The sequence below is a fragment of the Anoplopoma fimbria genome, chromosome 3, assembly GCF_027596085.1.
Source record: "Anoplopoma fimbria isolate UVic2021 breed Golden Eagle Sablefish chromosome 3, Afim_UVic_2022, whole genome shotgun sequence".
NCBI lineage: Eukaryota > Metazoa > Chordata > Actinopteri > Perciformes > Anoplopomatidae > Anoplopoma > Anoplopoma fimbria.
The window spans coordinates 17,873,902-17,892,227 of record NC_072451.1 but is presented as its reverse complement, the minus strand read 5'-3'; the positions used below and the strand labels follow the sequence as shown (position 1 = coordinate 17,892,227).

Genomic DNA, 18,326 nt, shown 5'->3' with positions numbered 1-18,326 from the left:
ACTTTTTCCAATGCTTGTAATCTTTATGTCAATCCGATTGAAGTACAACTGTTAGGTTGTCAGTTTTTTTAAGCATAGTTATAAATACTTTTATTCAACATTTTCAAGAATTCAACAATTTCCTTGCCATCTATGTTCATTTATATACAGTTTCTGGAAAACATATTGGCAAACTGTTTATTTTCTACATTGCCCACAATGGCCTAAGACAGTATTAACGGTATGGCAGGAAAATCTTGTGGTACACATGGTTTACTGTTTATTATCATACTGCATCATATAAAACAAAAGGTTGCAGAGATGGGATAGGGAAAGAAAAATAAGATAATGAAAAAAGTCTGTTTCCACACCAATGATATTTCTCTCCTATTGTATTGTGGGATAGAGCAAAAGAAAAAGCGCTTGCTATGTAAGCCACTGCAGTCTGTTGAGATGCCTCCGTGGTGAATGGAAACCTTCCAGTCATGCCACTGGCCCTTGTTTCCATTATATACAGGGCCAGGCTGCTATTATCATTCCTCCATAAGACTGTAATGAGAAGCTGGGGTAAAACCGACGAGCGGATAAGGTAGACCTGCTTATGAACTGCTCTAATCTGGACCGGGACTAATACTTTCTCATAAGCAGACAATAAAGCTCTAAGTGAGCAACTGAGTGAGTGCATGAAGGCGTGAGTGAGTGCATGAAGGCGTGAGTGAGAGCATGCTCCTGTGTGTTATGATTTAAAGTCTGCTCATCTTTGGCAAGTAGAAGATATAAAGTTCCCCTCTAGGTCATATGAGCCATATCATTTTTACGGCCGTGTCAATAAACAGCAGCCTGGGGCCCTTTCAAGCACGGTGGAGGGAGAAACTCTTATATGAATTCAACAGGGCAGCATTCAGAGGGAGAAAACCTCACCTAACATTGCAGCTACCATTTGCACAGGGGCCCAATAAGAGCAGCTACTTTTACTGGATATTTTCCAATTTTTCCCTTAATTGTGTCTACTCAACATAATCCAACCCAAGGCTCCCCCAATATCCATAACCATAACCACTTCCCTTCGACTCACGTTCACGCTCCATCTCAATAAGAGCAGGAATGTGTTAAAACAGAATCCATCCTTTTGCTGCCCCACACAACTATCAATGGCGGCCTTTCACTCTTAGGCACGCTGCTGGTATTGTCACAGGGTGGGCCGCACATCTAGGCTCCTTACAGGACTTTTAAAAACCTGATACCTGCACACGGTGTGGTGATGTGTGTGCGTCTCTGTACAGTATATGTGTTATGACCCGGGTCCTACCCTATGACGTATTGCAACATATAGTGCAGACACTGTAGTCTGCAGCTCTCTAAGGGAGAGAGAGAGAGAGCGCAACCACAAAATGGTTTGGGATAATATCCCAGTGTAAAACCACACAGTCACAATAATTCCTTTAATAACACCTCTATATAGTATTCTGACTCGGCAAGAAACAGAGTTACTTCGTTGTGTGTTATAACAGCTCAAGCAAGGTATCTGCACTATTTTTGTGCACTATTTTTGCTTTGCAGTAATATAGTAAGGATAATATGTATGAAAATAAGAAAAAAGGGTGTTTAAAATTGAGAATTCTTCTGGGAGGGGGGTATATGGAGGTGTAATGGTGAAGGTGGCTACGCTGACACAGTAGTTACACACTGGAGACTTTACAGTTTTCCTTGACAGGCCACTGTGGCTTTATAAAAACAGGCTGCGATTTAAAAAGGCCATAGGTTCTAGGTAATACACGCCAATAGAACTCGTGTGTTATTCTGTGTGTGGCTAAGTGTGTGTCTGAGCGCCTAAGTGAATGAGTAAACGTGCGTGCTCATGTTTGCCCTTTGGCTGCGTGAAGCATTGAGAGCACAGCCAAAGGGAGCCACCAGTGTCCGACTGGGGGCCACCTCCTTTTTCCTGCAACAATTCTCTTGGCCCTTTTTTTTTTCCAGCTGGCTGGATCTAGTTTGTATGGCCTAGCTGGAATCCTTTCAATTCCGTCCCATTTGTCCCCGCGCTGGGCTCCCTGCTCCAGGCTCGCCTGCCACCCCATGAATACCAAGCAGGCATACACACACACATGCGTACATACACACACACACACACACGTAACACAAGCTGCTTCTCTCTCTGCATAGTTGCATTAGGTCAGTCTTTAGGCCTGGCAACCAAACCTCGGCTGTCTGCACATGCATGTGTATGTACAGTAAGTGTCTATGCATTTGGATGTGTGTGTTTAATGGGACCACACCAGTGCTTTGCATGTTGAAGACCATTAACTACAAATAACCTACATTTGGATGTTACTGCCATTTTCTGAATTGCATGTTTAAATGTTTTTCAACCTTCCAGGGAGGCATTTGTTTCAGTTCATTGTGAGACATATTGAGAATGTAGTGTTAGTACAGTACTGTGATTACTTTCTTTCAGCAATAAGTAATGTAAAGGATTACAAATTGACATTCGGTCGTTGCATTACAGTTAGTAATACCAGGGGTAAGGGTCTGCTTGTTTGCTTGCCAGGAGTTGGATGGAGGGATGAAATCAATTTTGTCTGGACCTGTGAGCTTTGTGTAGGTGGTAGTTAGCCTTTGCCCCAAAAAAACAGAAATATACCTTCTGGTAACTTTAAAGGCCCGTGTGTAGGGTTTAGGGGGATCTATAAGCAGAAAAGGAACATATTATTCAGAAATATGTTTTCCTGATAGTACAACACCTGAAACTAAGAATTTTGTTTTTGTTGACTTAAAATGAGCATAGGGAGCGGGTCCTCTTCATGGAGCCCGCCATGTTGCACCGCCATATTTCTATAGTAGCCCAGATTGTACAAACCAAACACTTGCTCTAGAGTGGGACATTCACATTTTTACCAGAAGGCCACTGTAGTTCTCCAACACGCTTTGAAAGGGGAGGGAAGACTGCACTGTATATTAAGTCAAACAAAAAATCCAAGTCAAAGTTTAATCAACTAACAACGTATACACTATAGCTATAGTGTTGTCTTACAGTTTACGTCCCCTTCTGGGAACAGTTTAAGTGTAGACTTGTCCACAAGTGGTCCCATTAAAGATAAGGGAACAAATGCTCCTTAAATAGGCCTTACCCTATAAATATTTAAAGTATTGGTCTTCCTTTCTCTGATCCCATATTCAATACAGTTCATCAAAGTTCAAAAGAGTTTCAACTCAAGGTGTTGACAGGATACGTATGTAAAAGCCCATATCTGTGACCCTTCATAGCAAAATAATGAGATGGAGAGAGGTGGGGATGAGGATGATAGAGACACAGACTTGGAGAATGAACAAAATATAACACAAATCATTCCAACAACTCTGGAAAGTTGTCCAGCCACCTACTCAGAACTGTAAAGGGGCCCACTAAAGGAAGTGGAACCATGATGTCCAGAGCTCTCCAGCTCATGCCCAGGGGGACAGACATGTTTAAGTGCTCTTATAGATTGATTTTAAAACACGGTATATGCATGCAATGAATCGACAACCATGCCTGAAATTTAAGGGAGAGAGAGAGAGATGCAATGGGGATCGAATGCAAGTGATACATTTGTTATGGTCCTTTTGATGATACACATAAATCTCTGCTAATCACCTTCTGGTCCTTGGTGTATGACTCACGTTACCTTACCCCCACATGCACGACCCCACCTTATATAGAGAAAGTAGGGTATTTCTAAAAATGTGCAGATAGAGAACACGGTGTACTGTATTCAGAGCAAAATCTGATTTTAGACGGTATCTCAAATATAGCAAGTGACCGACATGCAAACAGAACTACTACTCTGTGTAGTATATATTACATTTATGCAAGGCTAAGTGTAGGATGAGGAAACTATTATAAAGATCTGATATTGAGTTTTACAGCCATCTCTGAATGCATCTTTGTTTATTCAGTATTGTTTCGCAAACTTGATGTGAACATACTTAAGAATACGAATCCAAGATTTATTTCCAAACACAAGCAGAATATGAACTCTAGATTTAACTGCACTGTTCAGTTTTCAGAAATGTCTGGCAGTCATCCATGAAACCGTCTTTGTGTTGTGTACATCAGTCTCAAAATCATCAATAACATATGCTAGTACTCACAGCATGCAAGTGCCCATTTTATCCACTACTTTTATTATTTGCAAAGTTCATAGTCAATGATGTCAGAACCTAAACAATGACTGTGACTCTTAGCTGCCTTGCCATTTGGGAAATGAGTCCTTCTCTAGCCTCAGCTCAGCCTGCATTTCTTTTGAGGCGGCTGAACTTTCTTTTGTATAAATATTATTTTTCTCTGAATAGTTGAAACACTGTGCAAACATTAATGCTGTGTGCAGGGTTCTTTGTTGCGTTGGTGGAAAAAAAAATAGCTTATAACCCGCAAGAAGCTTGCAAAACCTTTCCAAGCAATACATTGAATATTGCCAAAGTACATGTATAAAACAAATAGGTTAAACAAAAGGGTTTGGAGGCCTTTTGCATGTGGGTTATTAAAGCTGCTGATCTAGAGAGTACTTACTGTGGCTGTAATGAGTGGACCATGGAGCTGTGCGTAGAGCAGGGCCTCATTAACGTGCCCCCTGACCCCTAGCAGGGCTAGTTCCAGACTGTGGTGCCCAGCCATGGCGTGGGTTAGCTGCTCCAACAGGCTGGTGTACCTCCTCCAAGGCTGATCCAGCTCTGACACGCTGGCCAAGCAGCCTCTCATTACATTCAGACAGTAGCCCACGCAGGGCTTGATGAGCGTCAAGCCTCTACAGTGGGAGCAGTACACCATCTTCACCAGGCCCTTCACACACTCTTTGCTCATGCTGACATTTTCGGTGGCGTTCATCACTTCCAGACCCTCCTCCAGGGCCAGGCCCAGTTGCCTCCCGGCTCCCAGTGCCCCAGCCAGCTCCTGGGCCATGACTGCTGGATGAGGCCCGAAGGGGTTGACATCCTGCCTGATCATACGGAGACAGTCACTCATTTCACTGCCCATCATCATGCCGCCCTCAAGGCCTGGATTGATGAGCCGTGTGTAGACCAGGGGGAAGAGGTTGTTGAAAAATTGGTTAATTGACGCCTCAACGGAGACGTTGGCCCCGCGGAGGTAGAGGGAGAGGGAGGAGAAGAGTTGGTTAACGTGGGGTAGGGCTTGGCGGGACAGGGGTGAGTAGGTTCCCTCCATCAGAGAACTCAGGTGTCCCTGAGAGAAGGATAGAAGGTACTGGAACATGTCTGCAAGGAGAGCAAAAGAGAAACATCGAGATGAGAGATAGAAGGACCATAAAATGGGTAAGGACTCCAACATGCAAACACATGGATCTGATCCAAGTAAGCTTGGTTTGAGTGCATCAGTAAGGTTGGATTGAGAAAACAGTTTCAAGTTTCCCTATAATGCCGTTAGATATGATTGTGTATGAACAGACTCTTTCTCTCTCTCTCTCTCTCTCTCTCTCTGAAGACAGTCTGTGCCTGTCTTCAGAGTGAGAGAGAGAAAGAGAGAGAGACACAGACAGAAAGATGGACACAGAGTAAAATTAGAAACGTTGAGAAAGACACGCTTGATGGAATTAAACACAGATACATCCGCCTCCCGTTAGGAGGATTTTTATTGCTGTGTAACGTTTGAAGGAACAGGCTTTATATTTTATATTTATATGCTACCAGCATATGTGCTTGTAAATGCATTATGGGTATTTAAGATGGCGACAGAGGAAGAGCCTGGTGCTACACAGCAATTAGACAGCAATAAAAAAATCTTCTAACGGGATCTATTTGGTGTGCAGATGGATCTGTTTTTAACCCTGATATGAGCAGCCAGCAACTGCAGTCAGTTTGCATTTTCTCTGGCAAATACTGTAAATTCCACATTCTCCAGCAGTGTTTGACATGCCACCAGCCTACCACACACAACACATACACACACACGCACACACACACACACATACACACACCAGTTGAGTCATTCGGTTCTTATGTCATTTCCTGGAGAGCAAATGAAGCTGGAAAGCAATCAGTGATGTCAGTGCAGAGGCAGAGATTAGTGCCAATGAAGTGCCACTTCTTGCTAAGCAAAGGTACTGTAACAGAGCAGAGAGACAGAATGACAGAGGGTAAAGCAAGGGCAGGGGAAAAAATACATGAAAGATTGTATTTTCTCTCCTTTTTCTCCATTCCCACATCACTGCTCACTGGAATGGTTTAACGTTTATTAAGAGTCTACAAGAAAATGATGTAAATATTACTTTGATCACAAATGATTCCTATAGAAACATAAAAATTGGCGATCTTGCTTATTACAGAGGGCAACCTCCCAGTCTGAACAGTGAAGCCAATGTGGAAGTGCCTCAAAGCTGAATATATTCTATTGGCCAGCAGGGGGCCCAACTTCTCACTGGATTTATTACCTCAGTTAACATTTTAAGCATGAGTTTATGCTCTCAATTGCTGGTTTCAAGCATAAACTTTATATAAGAAGTGGATGTAGTCACCGTGGCGTCAGCCTTCTGGACTGTTGATTTAAAGACTCAAGACTGAAGCTCAGCATTTTGGCCTTAGCCATGTTTTTCATTTTTTAAAGTGACATACAAGGAGGGAGCTAAGTACAACCCAAAGCAGAATTAGAAATTTTAAGGTGATCAAAATGTTAAGCTTAACTTTCATGAAATGGAAACACATTGTGAAAGGGTTGAACGGGGACGAAAACACGAACATGAAATTTTAATTGTAACATTATGTTCACCTAAAAATGCCTTTTTTCAGCATTAGGTTTTACATAGTTTTTGTGTGTGTGTGTGTGTGTGTGTGTGTGTGTGTGTGTGTATGTATGTGTGTCCTCTGTCCTGGACACTCTCCTTTGGGGTGTGATGTCAACTTAAAAGCATGACAGGACATGAAGGAGCAGTAGCAACTGTACAGAAATTGAGACAGGAGAATGAGGGTGCCAACACCACCCCACCCCCACAACATACACACACACACACACACACACACACACACACACACACACACACACACACACACATCCATGAAATTTAGGATAAGTCCACAGTGTATAACTATTCTTCATATACTGACTGCTTACCAAATTTTGTAAAAAAAAAAAATGTACTGTGATTTTATTTAATTCCCTTGTTCTTATGTTAACACTAACTTATTCATTCATACGATTACCTTTCAGATAGTGAATCTATTTCAGCACAGTGATTGTTACCAAATGAGTGTGTGAATGTGTGTGTGTGTGTGTGTGTGTGTGTGTGTGTGTGTGTGTGTGTGTGTGTGTGTGTGTGTGTGTGTGTGTGTGTGTGTGTGTGTTGTGTGTGTACAGCCCCTCCCAGCTCACAGACAGAAGGATAACAACAGCCATGTCCTCCTCAACAGCTGCACTAATATGACCGCTGTCTGTGACACACGGGGACTCCCCACTGGCCGGCAAAAGGCACAGCTCATTTGCAATGCAGCAGAAAGCCCCATCATCATGATCATGAGCTGCTCCCGCACACACACAACATTCAAAGTTGTGGCCTACTAGATGGGCTTTGAAGAGCGTGACTGTGTGTCAGAAATAAAGCCCACAGACATGGAGAGTAATGGTCTGTTAGGGTTTATTACTGTAAAATGAGGGGTGACAAGTTGTAGTCTGACTGTTGGCTGAAAGCAGTCGGAAAGAGTCACTAGAGACGGACCATGAAGAGCATCAAAATGACAAACAGAGGGAGAAAATGAATGAAAAAAAAAAAAGGATTTGATTTGTAGAGAAGTGACAGTTTCAGTTCCACCTCAGTGTCTCCTCAGCCTGTGGGGCCGCAGAGTTGGTACCAGTGTGAGGTCTGAGGCCTGCCAGTCAGACATTTACACCACAAGATGTACCCACAGGCTTAGGTTACACGGCATTACATGATGTTATTATAAAATTATCAGGCTCAGAAATACCATGGTTTAATCTTACTCTCTGTGAGATGTGGTGGTAGGAAACAAAAACTAGACTTCAAAACAAAAAAATCTAGTTTTCTCAACGAGGCAAATATATAAAAAAAAACAGTTCTGCCTTATACTTTTCAAAGGCACCATGACTGGATGCACATATTTCAAAGGGGATTCTGACAGGATCATTAAATCCTTAAGACATTCCGTACTTGTTAAAAAATTGTACTTTTATTTGCCAAGAGAGAGACACAGAGAGAGAGAACAAGAAAGAGGAAAAAAAAGGGAAGAGAGTGGGCGACCGCCAGGAAAAAACTCAATAAAAAGAAGCGACTGAAGAACCTTTGAACAAGGAAAAACAACTACTGTACAAGTGGACTCCACCTTGTGAACATGCTCTGACATCTGGATTCATTTGGCCTCTGGGTCCAGAGAACTTCCCGATCTCTCCATGGCTGTTACTTCAAACATGTCTTCCTCTGAATATACAGAGCACGTCCTCTCCACACTACCTCTGACAAACAAACAAAAACTGGATCCCAGGATTCATTCATTTTTTAACATCCATTATTTTCTGTTCTCTATTATGTTTTCTCTCCCACACTGAAATCTATCCTGTTTCTAATTCGGTGATAAATCCAGTGCAGTCGCTGTGGGTTTCTCTGCACTTTCCAGTACTGGGAAACCCGGTGATGACAAAAAAACAAGAAACCAGCAGCAAGTCCTAACTACTATTGCATGATAGTCAATTGAGTTTGATTGTTCTGGCTGACCACAGTGTCTGAATCTGGATTTGACCACACTCCATTCAGACACACAGTCGTGGGTGGCTATCATTACGTGTCACTTACTCCCATCGGTAAGCCTTTTGGGAAATTAAGTCTGGATGGATTGAGGTTATAATGCATGAAGCAATTAACTTTAATTTCCAAAGAAGTTCTAAAAAACGATGAAATTCAAAACACGTAATTGTCAAGCTAACCATAGAGCACTAAATGAACAGGCTTGCTTTGTCTGCGGCTCTGTGGGGCTGATATGACATGCTCTCTTCTCGGAATAAACAAGGTATTAAACAGATAAAACCGTGGCAAAGCAGAGGAGGCCTTCGTCCTGCAGTGGCTTTAACCGAGCATGCGTTATGACTTTCTGATGGGTTATTATACCATATTTTTCCACCAATGCTATGCCAAAGCCAGTCTCTGAGATCACTGGCTTTAATCACAGGAAGTTATTTCCACTTTACATTCTGCATGGCAACCCAGTGTTTTCACTGGCACAATTAGTCACCATGGTGAAGCTGAGTCACAATGACTGAGTCAAAATAAGTGCAGTGGCAGCTCTGCGATTTAAGTCAAAACTGTTGTGTTTTTTCGCCATTGCTACCCAGCAACACTGAGAGAGATGCATGTATGCGTGTGTGCTTAACTGAGCAGTATTGTCACAGTCCAGAGTGAACCAGAGTATGGTTTTTAAGTCCAAGGCAACAAAGATGGGTTACCATATCTTAGTTGAGACAAGTGGCACCAGGCATCATAGATCAACATGGTAAGTGTGTATGCAAGGGCTGGACACACACATTGTACCGTATGATTAGTAGTAGTCGTAGTTCAGTAGTAAGAGTGGTACTTGTTGCGGGAGAAAGTTATTTGTTAATAACTATTTAAAGCCCGTATGACGAACACTTGAAAATGTCCGACTTTTGGGCCTCTTTGTGGCGTTGACTTATCTAAGCTATATGTTGCTAACGGCGTACGGCTAGTAAGTTCTTGATCTCACATGTAAAAAATATTTCGACTGAAAAAAATTAATGAACTCTTCCCGTCCTACACCAGTTGCATCGCCCGGGGTTACAGGGTTTAACTGTTTCTATAACACAAGTGTGACTGCATCTTTTAATACGTGCAAGTATGAGTACATGTACAGTATGTATGTATTTTTAAGTACATGCATGTCTGCCTATAGAAGTGGGTGTTCATATGTGCATGCTCGAGGATGCGGTAATATTGTGATAATGAGGTAGCAGACACTGTTCTCATACCATGAAGCCGTGAGGCCCTTCCTATCTTGGCAATCAGTCCTTACTGGACCTCATCAACCATCTTCTCAGGCAAAGCATTTTAATCCTGCCACAGGCTTGGGTTTCAGACAGGTCACCACACAGATATATATGACATAGCGACACATGTGTAGATTACATATCCTTGTTTTAATTAGTAGGAATACTGTGCATAGGGCGATCTCACACTCAGCGCTGGTCATCTTGGGTTACAAGGGGGAGAGCTGCAATGTCATACAATCTCCCAGCCTCTAACCTTTCAGGCAACAGTTTAATGGTAATAAACTATTTATAAGTCAATGAATCAATCTGTTGATTCTAGGGATGCACCGATCCGACTTTTTTCAGTCCCGATACCGATATGATACCTGGGCTTTGGATATCGGCCGTTTCCTAGTACCGATCCGATACCAGTGTTTAATTAATATGCTGTATGTCTCACTGTGAGGAAGAGACTGGGATCGTTCTTTTATGTGTATCGAAACCTCTGGCTTGACTTTAATAAAAATGAATACATAGATATAAATGTACTGAATTGTTTTTCATTAACATAATGGCATCCTATACCCGATACCCAATAACAGTATGGGTACCGTGCATCTCCAGTTGATTCGTCATCCTTGTGTGGTAAAATCACATGTCTGAAGTCTAAAGTGGGAGCATGACTCATCTGTCAGACAACAGGCTTTGACACGCTGTTCACGCAAACTTGACCGGCAAGAACCGGGGGGCTTCACTCCTGCCAAAAACCCTGTGACTCCACAGGCCTAACCCCACACACATTTCAGCAAACCTTTGGCCACTGAATCCTAATCTGCTTGTCTTTGTCCTATCAAGGAGGCTAACAGGTGGGATAATGAGCTTGAGAGGTGGGGGGCATAAGGGGAGGTGGAGGGGGGGGGGTTGGAGGGTTAATTAAAAAGGACAGGCCAGCTATATCAAAACTCTGAAACATAAACAATTCCACAGATGCCAGGGGGCGTTCGGGTGCACTGGGCTATAATGCTCTCCGCTCTGGCAAAAGTAGGGAAACATGATCGAGGGCAGGGGAATGAGCAGACGAGAGAAGGACAGGGACAGAGGAGACAGAGCACAGGGGCTAAGGGAAGAGCAGGGGAGGGAGGGTTGTTCAAATGGCTAATGCCATAAAGGGGAGAGGTGGAGGGCAGACTGTTGACAGGCTGATGGACAGCACCTCTGGTCCTACGCATTAAGGGGGCCACAGGTCTATAGTGACCCCCATTTTGTTTATTGCTGTATAAATCACAGTGTCTCTTTTGATATAGTGGAGTGCTAAGGAGCAGCAGAGTGTCGTACACAAAAAGTGTTTTGCACTCATATAAAGCCGCAACAAAACCAACAAGTAGGAACGTTCTGACTCTTGAATACAGCATGAGCAGCCCTACTGCACATGCACGTCCATATCCTTTTTACTTCTTAGAATGAAGGCTATGTTTAAATCCAGGGATTTAGTGGTGAAATATTGTTTTGATCTGCGGATTAGAGAAAATGAAAAAATGCACATGCAAAAAAAAGACTCAGGAAAGAAAAAATATGAATAATACGTAGATTCCATGCAAAAGCAAATCAGCTGCCAGTGGCTTATTACTCTGCAGACTGGAACATTAACAAGTCAATCTAAAAGAATGGAGGTACTTTCTCCAAAACAGGTTCCATTGATTACAGCCTGTGGTTTTGTGCGGGGGAAAAAAAGCCTCGTCAAAGTAATAACCCATTATATAAGTGGAAACTGATGATGACTAGAGGCAACCGAAGAAAGAGACTGGACACCAGGTTTACATGAAAAAAGAGAAGGAAACATTTAGGCTTACTTAAGATTAACATGAAACAGACCCCTTGCACTGACTCTGAGGTGTATATGGGATTCCAAGATGAAAGGGAGTCTAATTATATATTTTCGAACTTTCTTAGCAGGTGTGGCCCCTGTTTTCATGTTTCAGCTTTATCATGAATCAAACACACACAGGGTCACCAATGCATCGTTTCAATTATGAGCCAAAACTAATCTTTGATGAGGACTAAGCCACTAGCCTAGTGCCATTGAAAACAACTAAAAAAGGCTTTAATCCATTCTGTGGGCTGTCAAAGTAAAATACTCAATAATCAAGATGAATGTATAACAATATTTGTGAAGGACAAAGTCCATCATTAGTTCCATTGCACAAAGTTTGCCAGTGATATACTGTGTTGTGGCTGATTTAAGAGCAGACCCATGTCTGTTCATTTTGGCAGACAATACAGCAGATATCATAATCCATCATGGATCGTGCAAACAGGACACGGCTGGGCAGGGTCCGAACTTTTCTTCTTTTGTCTCTCCTTTTTTCTCATTTATTGTACCTCCTTCTCTGGAATACAACGGATGAATGACTGCAGGATCAGTGACTAAAGCCTACCGTGGGGACTCCTTAATGGTGTGCTAGGAGTCACGGAGGCGAAGAGCAAGAAAGAGAGGAAGAAGAGGAGTGTCCAGCACAGGGCGTAATGAGGAGAGTGGGTTGACTTGAACGAGGGCGTGATGAAGTGAGTTGGAGGTGAGAGTTGGCAGATGGAAAGGCGGCTCCAACGCACTTTGGACTGAAGTCACAGTGTGAGTCACAGAGACGTGCACATAATGATGCTCATCCACTTATGCATCATAAGCACATATCAACTACACACCCTGATCTCCCACAGGCCCTCCGTTACAGACATGCATGTCTGGCCACTTTCAAATGTTCCTCAAGCTAAGTCATGACAAACACATCCACTGTTACTCTCAGCATGACCTTATATCCTTATTGAATCCACTATCATTTGTCTGACCAACATATCATTCATTAAACTGAACAACAGGTAAGAATGTGACAATATCACCAAAAAGAGAAGTAGTCCGTCAATTGTGTTGGTTGTCAGACATTTTCTAATGAACTCTTTCTCTGCCAGCTGCTATCCAAAGAGGTATGTGTGCACACAAAGATCTATATCTCAAACTTGCACACACACTTTGTGGCTTGTGGGATCATTCTGGGAAGGACGGGTGCAGCAGAGTCAGACAGGACACAGGAACAGGCCAGGCTGGACCAATCAGCAGCGGTCGAGTACAAATCCCATCAGCCAGGCAGACAGATTGTGTTCCAGAAAAGCCAAATTCTCTTGGACAGAGAACAAGCCCCGGGAGATGCGACTTTGTCTGATTACCAAGAAACTTCCATCAAGCTTATTGTGCTCATACGATAGCAGTGAGACTGATAAAGAGCAGTCTGCACCAATGGTGCTTGTTGAGGCTGGCTGAAAGGCAGCATCAAAAAAAGTGTTTGTAAAGTAGGGTCAGAAAGTCATCCCATGAGGGAAGAGATGGTGTTGGCCAGAAACAAGGAGGTATTTATCTCAGTTTCATTTCATGCTATGTCAAATTACGGCTGTGGCGAATGGCTGCAAGCTAACCTACACAGACCTCGTGTTTGTTTAGGCTCGGGACGTAACATTGGGGATCATGGATGGTTGGTGAGGAAGACTGAAGCTTTTTGGGGGGCAAAATAACAATGAGGGAGAAAAATGAAAGGAGACTTTAGGGACGAAGAAGAAGATAGAGATGTATTTTGTTTTCACGGTTTCATTCTGTGGAGCGCACTCTTTGACAGCTGGGTCATCTCTGAGACGTGAGGGTTCCCTGCAGCGCACATGCCAGCACGCAAGCTTTTTGGCATTGTGCCCACCAACACCCAGCATGCTCATGTTAAGCGACCGATGCTGGCAAAGCGTGGACCACAGACAGAGAGAGAAGCCGAGGGAGAAAGAGGGAGAGCGGCGGGACACGGTGAATATACAGGGCGGGAAAAAAAACTATTCATTGCACATTCTTGAAAGGGACACCAGATTACACACACACACACACCTGACAGAACCATATTCAAACACACCTGTGCACACTTTCACTGAAACTTCTTAAACCACAAGCCCTCCCTCCGTCTCGTTTTTTCTGTTCCCTCTCTCTGGGCCCAACTCTCAACTTCTCAGGATTCTCACATATTCACGCTGATGTGTGTGTGTGGGGGGGGGGGGGGCAGATGAAAAGCAGAGGTAATTAGGGAAGCTTTGAGTGTGACTTTATGACTGTGAGCGGCTTTGAGCCTTTCCCCCTCTCTCCTCCCTCCTTCCCTTTGTTCTTCCCACCCCCTTTCCCCCAGCGAGATCGCAAACTCTTGAGGGATACACATCCTGCCGTTATGTGTCATGTCTGCTCAGGAGACTCGAGAGGCTTAGATAATACACAAACATGCTTAGGACACACACACAAACACACACAGACACGTACACACTCAAATACGCAATATATATTCACTCCCACTATTCGGTCCATAAACACGTTCTACCTCCGCCCTGTGTGATTAAATGAGACGTGTAGGGATGGATTCCGGATATCCTCCCTAATTTGAGCATGAGCTCATGGTGCAGCGCAATGTCATCCTGTGTCCAAGTGTCAGCCTCTAGAGCAATAAACCCTGTCGGTCAAAACATCTGCACTGAAAAATACATGCAGACATGAAGTGAGGGACAAAAAATGATAATGATGTGAGAGAGGACCGGGCTACGAAGATCACAAGCACAATGAGTGAGAGAACTTCCAGACAAGTGAGAGATCGCAATATAGATAGAGGGATTTGGGTCTGACGAAAGAATGAAGATAGCCGCCGCGGCCAAGTGATTCATCATTCCTATCACTTGCACACACACGTGTTTTGTAGGCATGCAGACACACATGCCCGCAGAAACATAAATCATCTTTCATATTTCGTAATTAGGACAGTTGCCTATACATAGGGAGTGTTGTGTAAAGCCACCCAGGAAGATCCTCCTGACAGCAAAAGTGAAGACAGCGGAGGAATTTTCAAAACAGTTTTATCTGATGTGGCTTACAAACAATAACACTTGAGGCTAGATATCCTCATCTGTCTCTCTATGCCTAGAGGGGGGGGAATGGGTGCAAGGAGCAACAGACATGGAGATTACTGTCTACTGTAAACCTGTGAAAGCCTGGGAGGGACATATAGTCATGGGTGGGGTGGGGGTGAACAGAAAGAAACAAACCCTTCAGCCTTTCTGTTTTGTTTCTTGTCTGTCTTTACCAATTCAGCCTCAGGCCCTCAAGTATCCCTGGGATTCAGGTTGTGGTTTTGATCACTTTGTGTCATACACTGATGCATAAACTGTTTCCCAGAACAGGGTGGTGGGTGGTAGGGCTGGGGTGGGGTGGGGTGGGGTGGGGGGGCGGGGGGTTGGAGAGTTCCTGGATGATGAGACAAGGATCGGCTAATTATGTCACCTCAATGAGGGAAGGCACCGTCTCTGCCATGGCCTCTTTTCTCTCTCCCTCGCTGTCGCTCCTTCTCAAATGAACCCCTTGTCCCCTTTAGTGAAGGGCACCTCAAAACCTTAAATGCGATGCACTTTCATTGATGATAGCGAGCTATCTAGGCCAGCAGAATACATCTCTCAGAAAAGCATTTGTCGACACCTGTGAGGACAACTTGAGCCCTGAGGTGGTCACGGTGACTTGCAAGGGTGGTAAATTCTGCACATGCTCACGTCTTTGGTGCACATGTATGCACACACACACACACACACACACACACACACACACAATAATCAAGATGCACACGTACAAAATGCTCGAATACACACATTACCCAGACACACACACACACACACACACACACACTCACACAAACACAGATGTCATGGCCTTTAGCTGTGGGCCAGGTCCCCCCCTCATATCGGTGACACTGCTGATCAAATGTGTCAGCGTTTTCTTGACATCTGCTCCCCAGCAGTGTGAGTATAGAATACCCAGATACTTAGGCTCTCGCTCATCATTCCCACCTGTCATGTACACGTACACACAAACAAATTGGATTGCCTGCAAGAGATTGCTGCATATTTGGCTGAACAAGTCATTTATATGAGGGTAGATTGGAACTAACTAAAAGTAAGGCTCTAGCCCATCAGATCTACTGATCAACTACCAGAGGCAAACAGACACACAAAGATTCAAGTGGCCAATCCATCTGTTCAACCTTCTCTCAGCCAATCAGGAGGTCCCAGAGAGATGTCCAGACACGGAGATTACTCCGGATTGGCTAGTCCAGACTGACAGGCCAAAGCCATTGATGGCAGCTCTAAGCCGGCCCTGCTTGGGCTCAGTGGTTGACACCTTCCAACCATCAGGTCCCAGTACCCATAAACTATCAACTACGGCATGGTTTAGGAGAATCAGCCTGCTAGTGTGTTGGGGTTGATGGAGGAGACCTGGGTTTTGAGGAAGTTTAAGGAAGGAAGATGCAATAGAGGATAAACTACAGGGAAGGAGGAGGTTGTGCAAAAAGCTGTAACCTGCTTGCAAGATTTAGGGTGTGGCATGCGCATGGTAAAAGTGGACAGCAAAATCTGGAGGATCCCAAAACATTATTGGTGCTGTGAACTTTGTTATTGCAGCCCACAATTGAACCTGTTCCTTCATATTAATATAGTATCAGGAACATTTTTGCAGAAACAAAATCTTTCAGAAATGTGTTCTGTGTTTATGGGGTCATACTCATGACATGACAACTCCCACGCATGACAAAGCACAGTAGGGCCTTTAGGCCTGTCAAAACAAAGGCAGGCCAAGGAAAACACTCACACACTCACACACACATGCAGACACACTCCTTAAACACACACCATCTCCTTTCTAACGGGCTTGTCCTTTTGGCTAAACCTTGGCAATCAGCAGGAGTGATATGGGGTTGAGAAGTTACAGTGGATAAAGAAAGCACACAACATAAGACTGTCTTAATAAGATGTAAGGTAAGAGTTGATTGACACAGATAAAAGTTGTAGAGAAAATAATGGCCACATCATCAGACAATTATCAAATAAATGATTAACAACCGAAAAGCAGAGTTTTCCAGACAACGAAAAGCAGAGTTTTCCAGACAACTGGTTCAGTGGTGAACTGCATGTGGTGCAACTAGATGGATACAGTTCAAACAAAAAGGCGTAGGAGAAGAAAACAACCCACCAGCAATTTTCCACCATCCAGCGTGTGAATAACAGTACCAACGGCATCAGCCAAAGTCATATTCTCATTACTTCATGCGGTATATGAGCCACTTGCTACTTCACATTCCACTTGAGGCACTCAGACAGCGCAGAGACTGTCCTTAGAAGGCCTTGTAAATGGAGGGATAGTGACATCATCATTTTCGGCACCACCATACACCGGTTTCTATTGTTATTCCATTGTTATTTTCCATCTTGGCCTTTCCTGGATATGTGGAACACCTGATCTTCATTCTCGAGACAGGCTCAGACATGAGGTAAGAAGGGAAAGATCTTAATGATGATGAAACGGACAAATACCAGGAACCCTTTTCAAACACGGTTACTTCTATTCATGTAACTGCTTGTAAGACATGTTTGAAGTGACTGGAAATGTAATATCGTGGTGGTGTTTTAGAACGTTGAACAATATGTGACAGTAATATATACGGTCCAGATGACATTTATAGGTTAAACATAACAGTGACCTAATTATTTCCATGGCAACAATGTCTGAAAATAATACACTCCCGTTTCATTCTCTATTGGACCATTGTGAGTTGGACACCAACATCCACATCCATCATAAAACAGGACTTGGCCAACATGGCGTCCAAGCAGTCCATTGTCTTATAAAACTAATTGCATGGTACCAAAATTCCTGTAACACTAAAAGCCCTCCAAAGCGGGTCTCCTACCCTGTGGGATAGTGTTTGGAGGTTTTTTCGGAAGGAAAAACTTGGTCTATTTCGGAAATTGTATAATTTAAATGACACTGCAATCTTAGTGGAAGAGGAAGGACAAGCTTGGGTAGCTATTGCTTGGCTTGATTCAGTTGGGCGTAGTACAAAACCCTTGGCAGGCGAGACCCAGTTGAAACAGGCTGGGTATCTACAACAGGGCCTTGTTCATCCGGAAGTCAGACATCCGAACTGACCAGGCTACCAAAGAGGCATCGGAACAACAACAAAAATACCCCCAAAAATAAACACCAAACAAACAAAAATAAATGACTGTGATTGATTCACTCCCCAAAACTTCTGTAATTTGTTCAAGGGTTCCAGTAATTGTTCCGCTGTCCTGAGAGCAGGATTGGATAATGACAAAGCTGACCATCTTCTACCAAACACTCAATTCTGAGAAAAAGGCCTATGCACCCTCTCTTTTACCCCGTTTACCCTCAGTGATCCCTCTTCACAGTTCTTTTGCTGCCAAACCCACAGAAGAAGGGGAGAAGGGAGGGAGGGAGGGAGGGAGGGGGGGGAGCCCT

At 43.6% G+C, this 18,326-nt stretch overlaps 1 protein-coding gene across 1 annotated transcript in view; it reads right to left on the bottom strand.

Moving 5' to 3' along the window:
- The window catches only part of LOC129089161 (glypican-5-like), a 91,014-nt gene that overhangs the window by 63,244 nt on the left and 9,444 nt on the right, over positions 1-18,326 (bottom strand). The window contains exon 3 of the mRNA XM_054596540.1: positions 4,526-5,229. Coding sequence (XP_054452515.1) covers positions 4,526-5,229 — 704 coding nt within the window. The remainder of the gene's footprint in view (positions 1-4,525; positions 5,230-18,326) is intronic.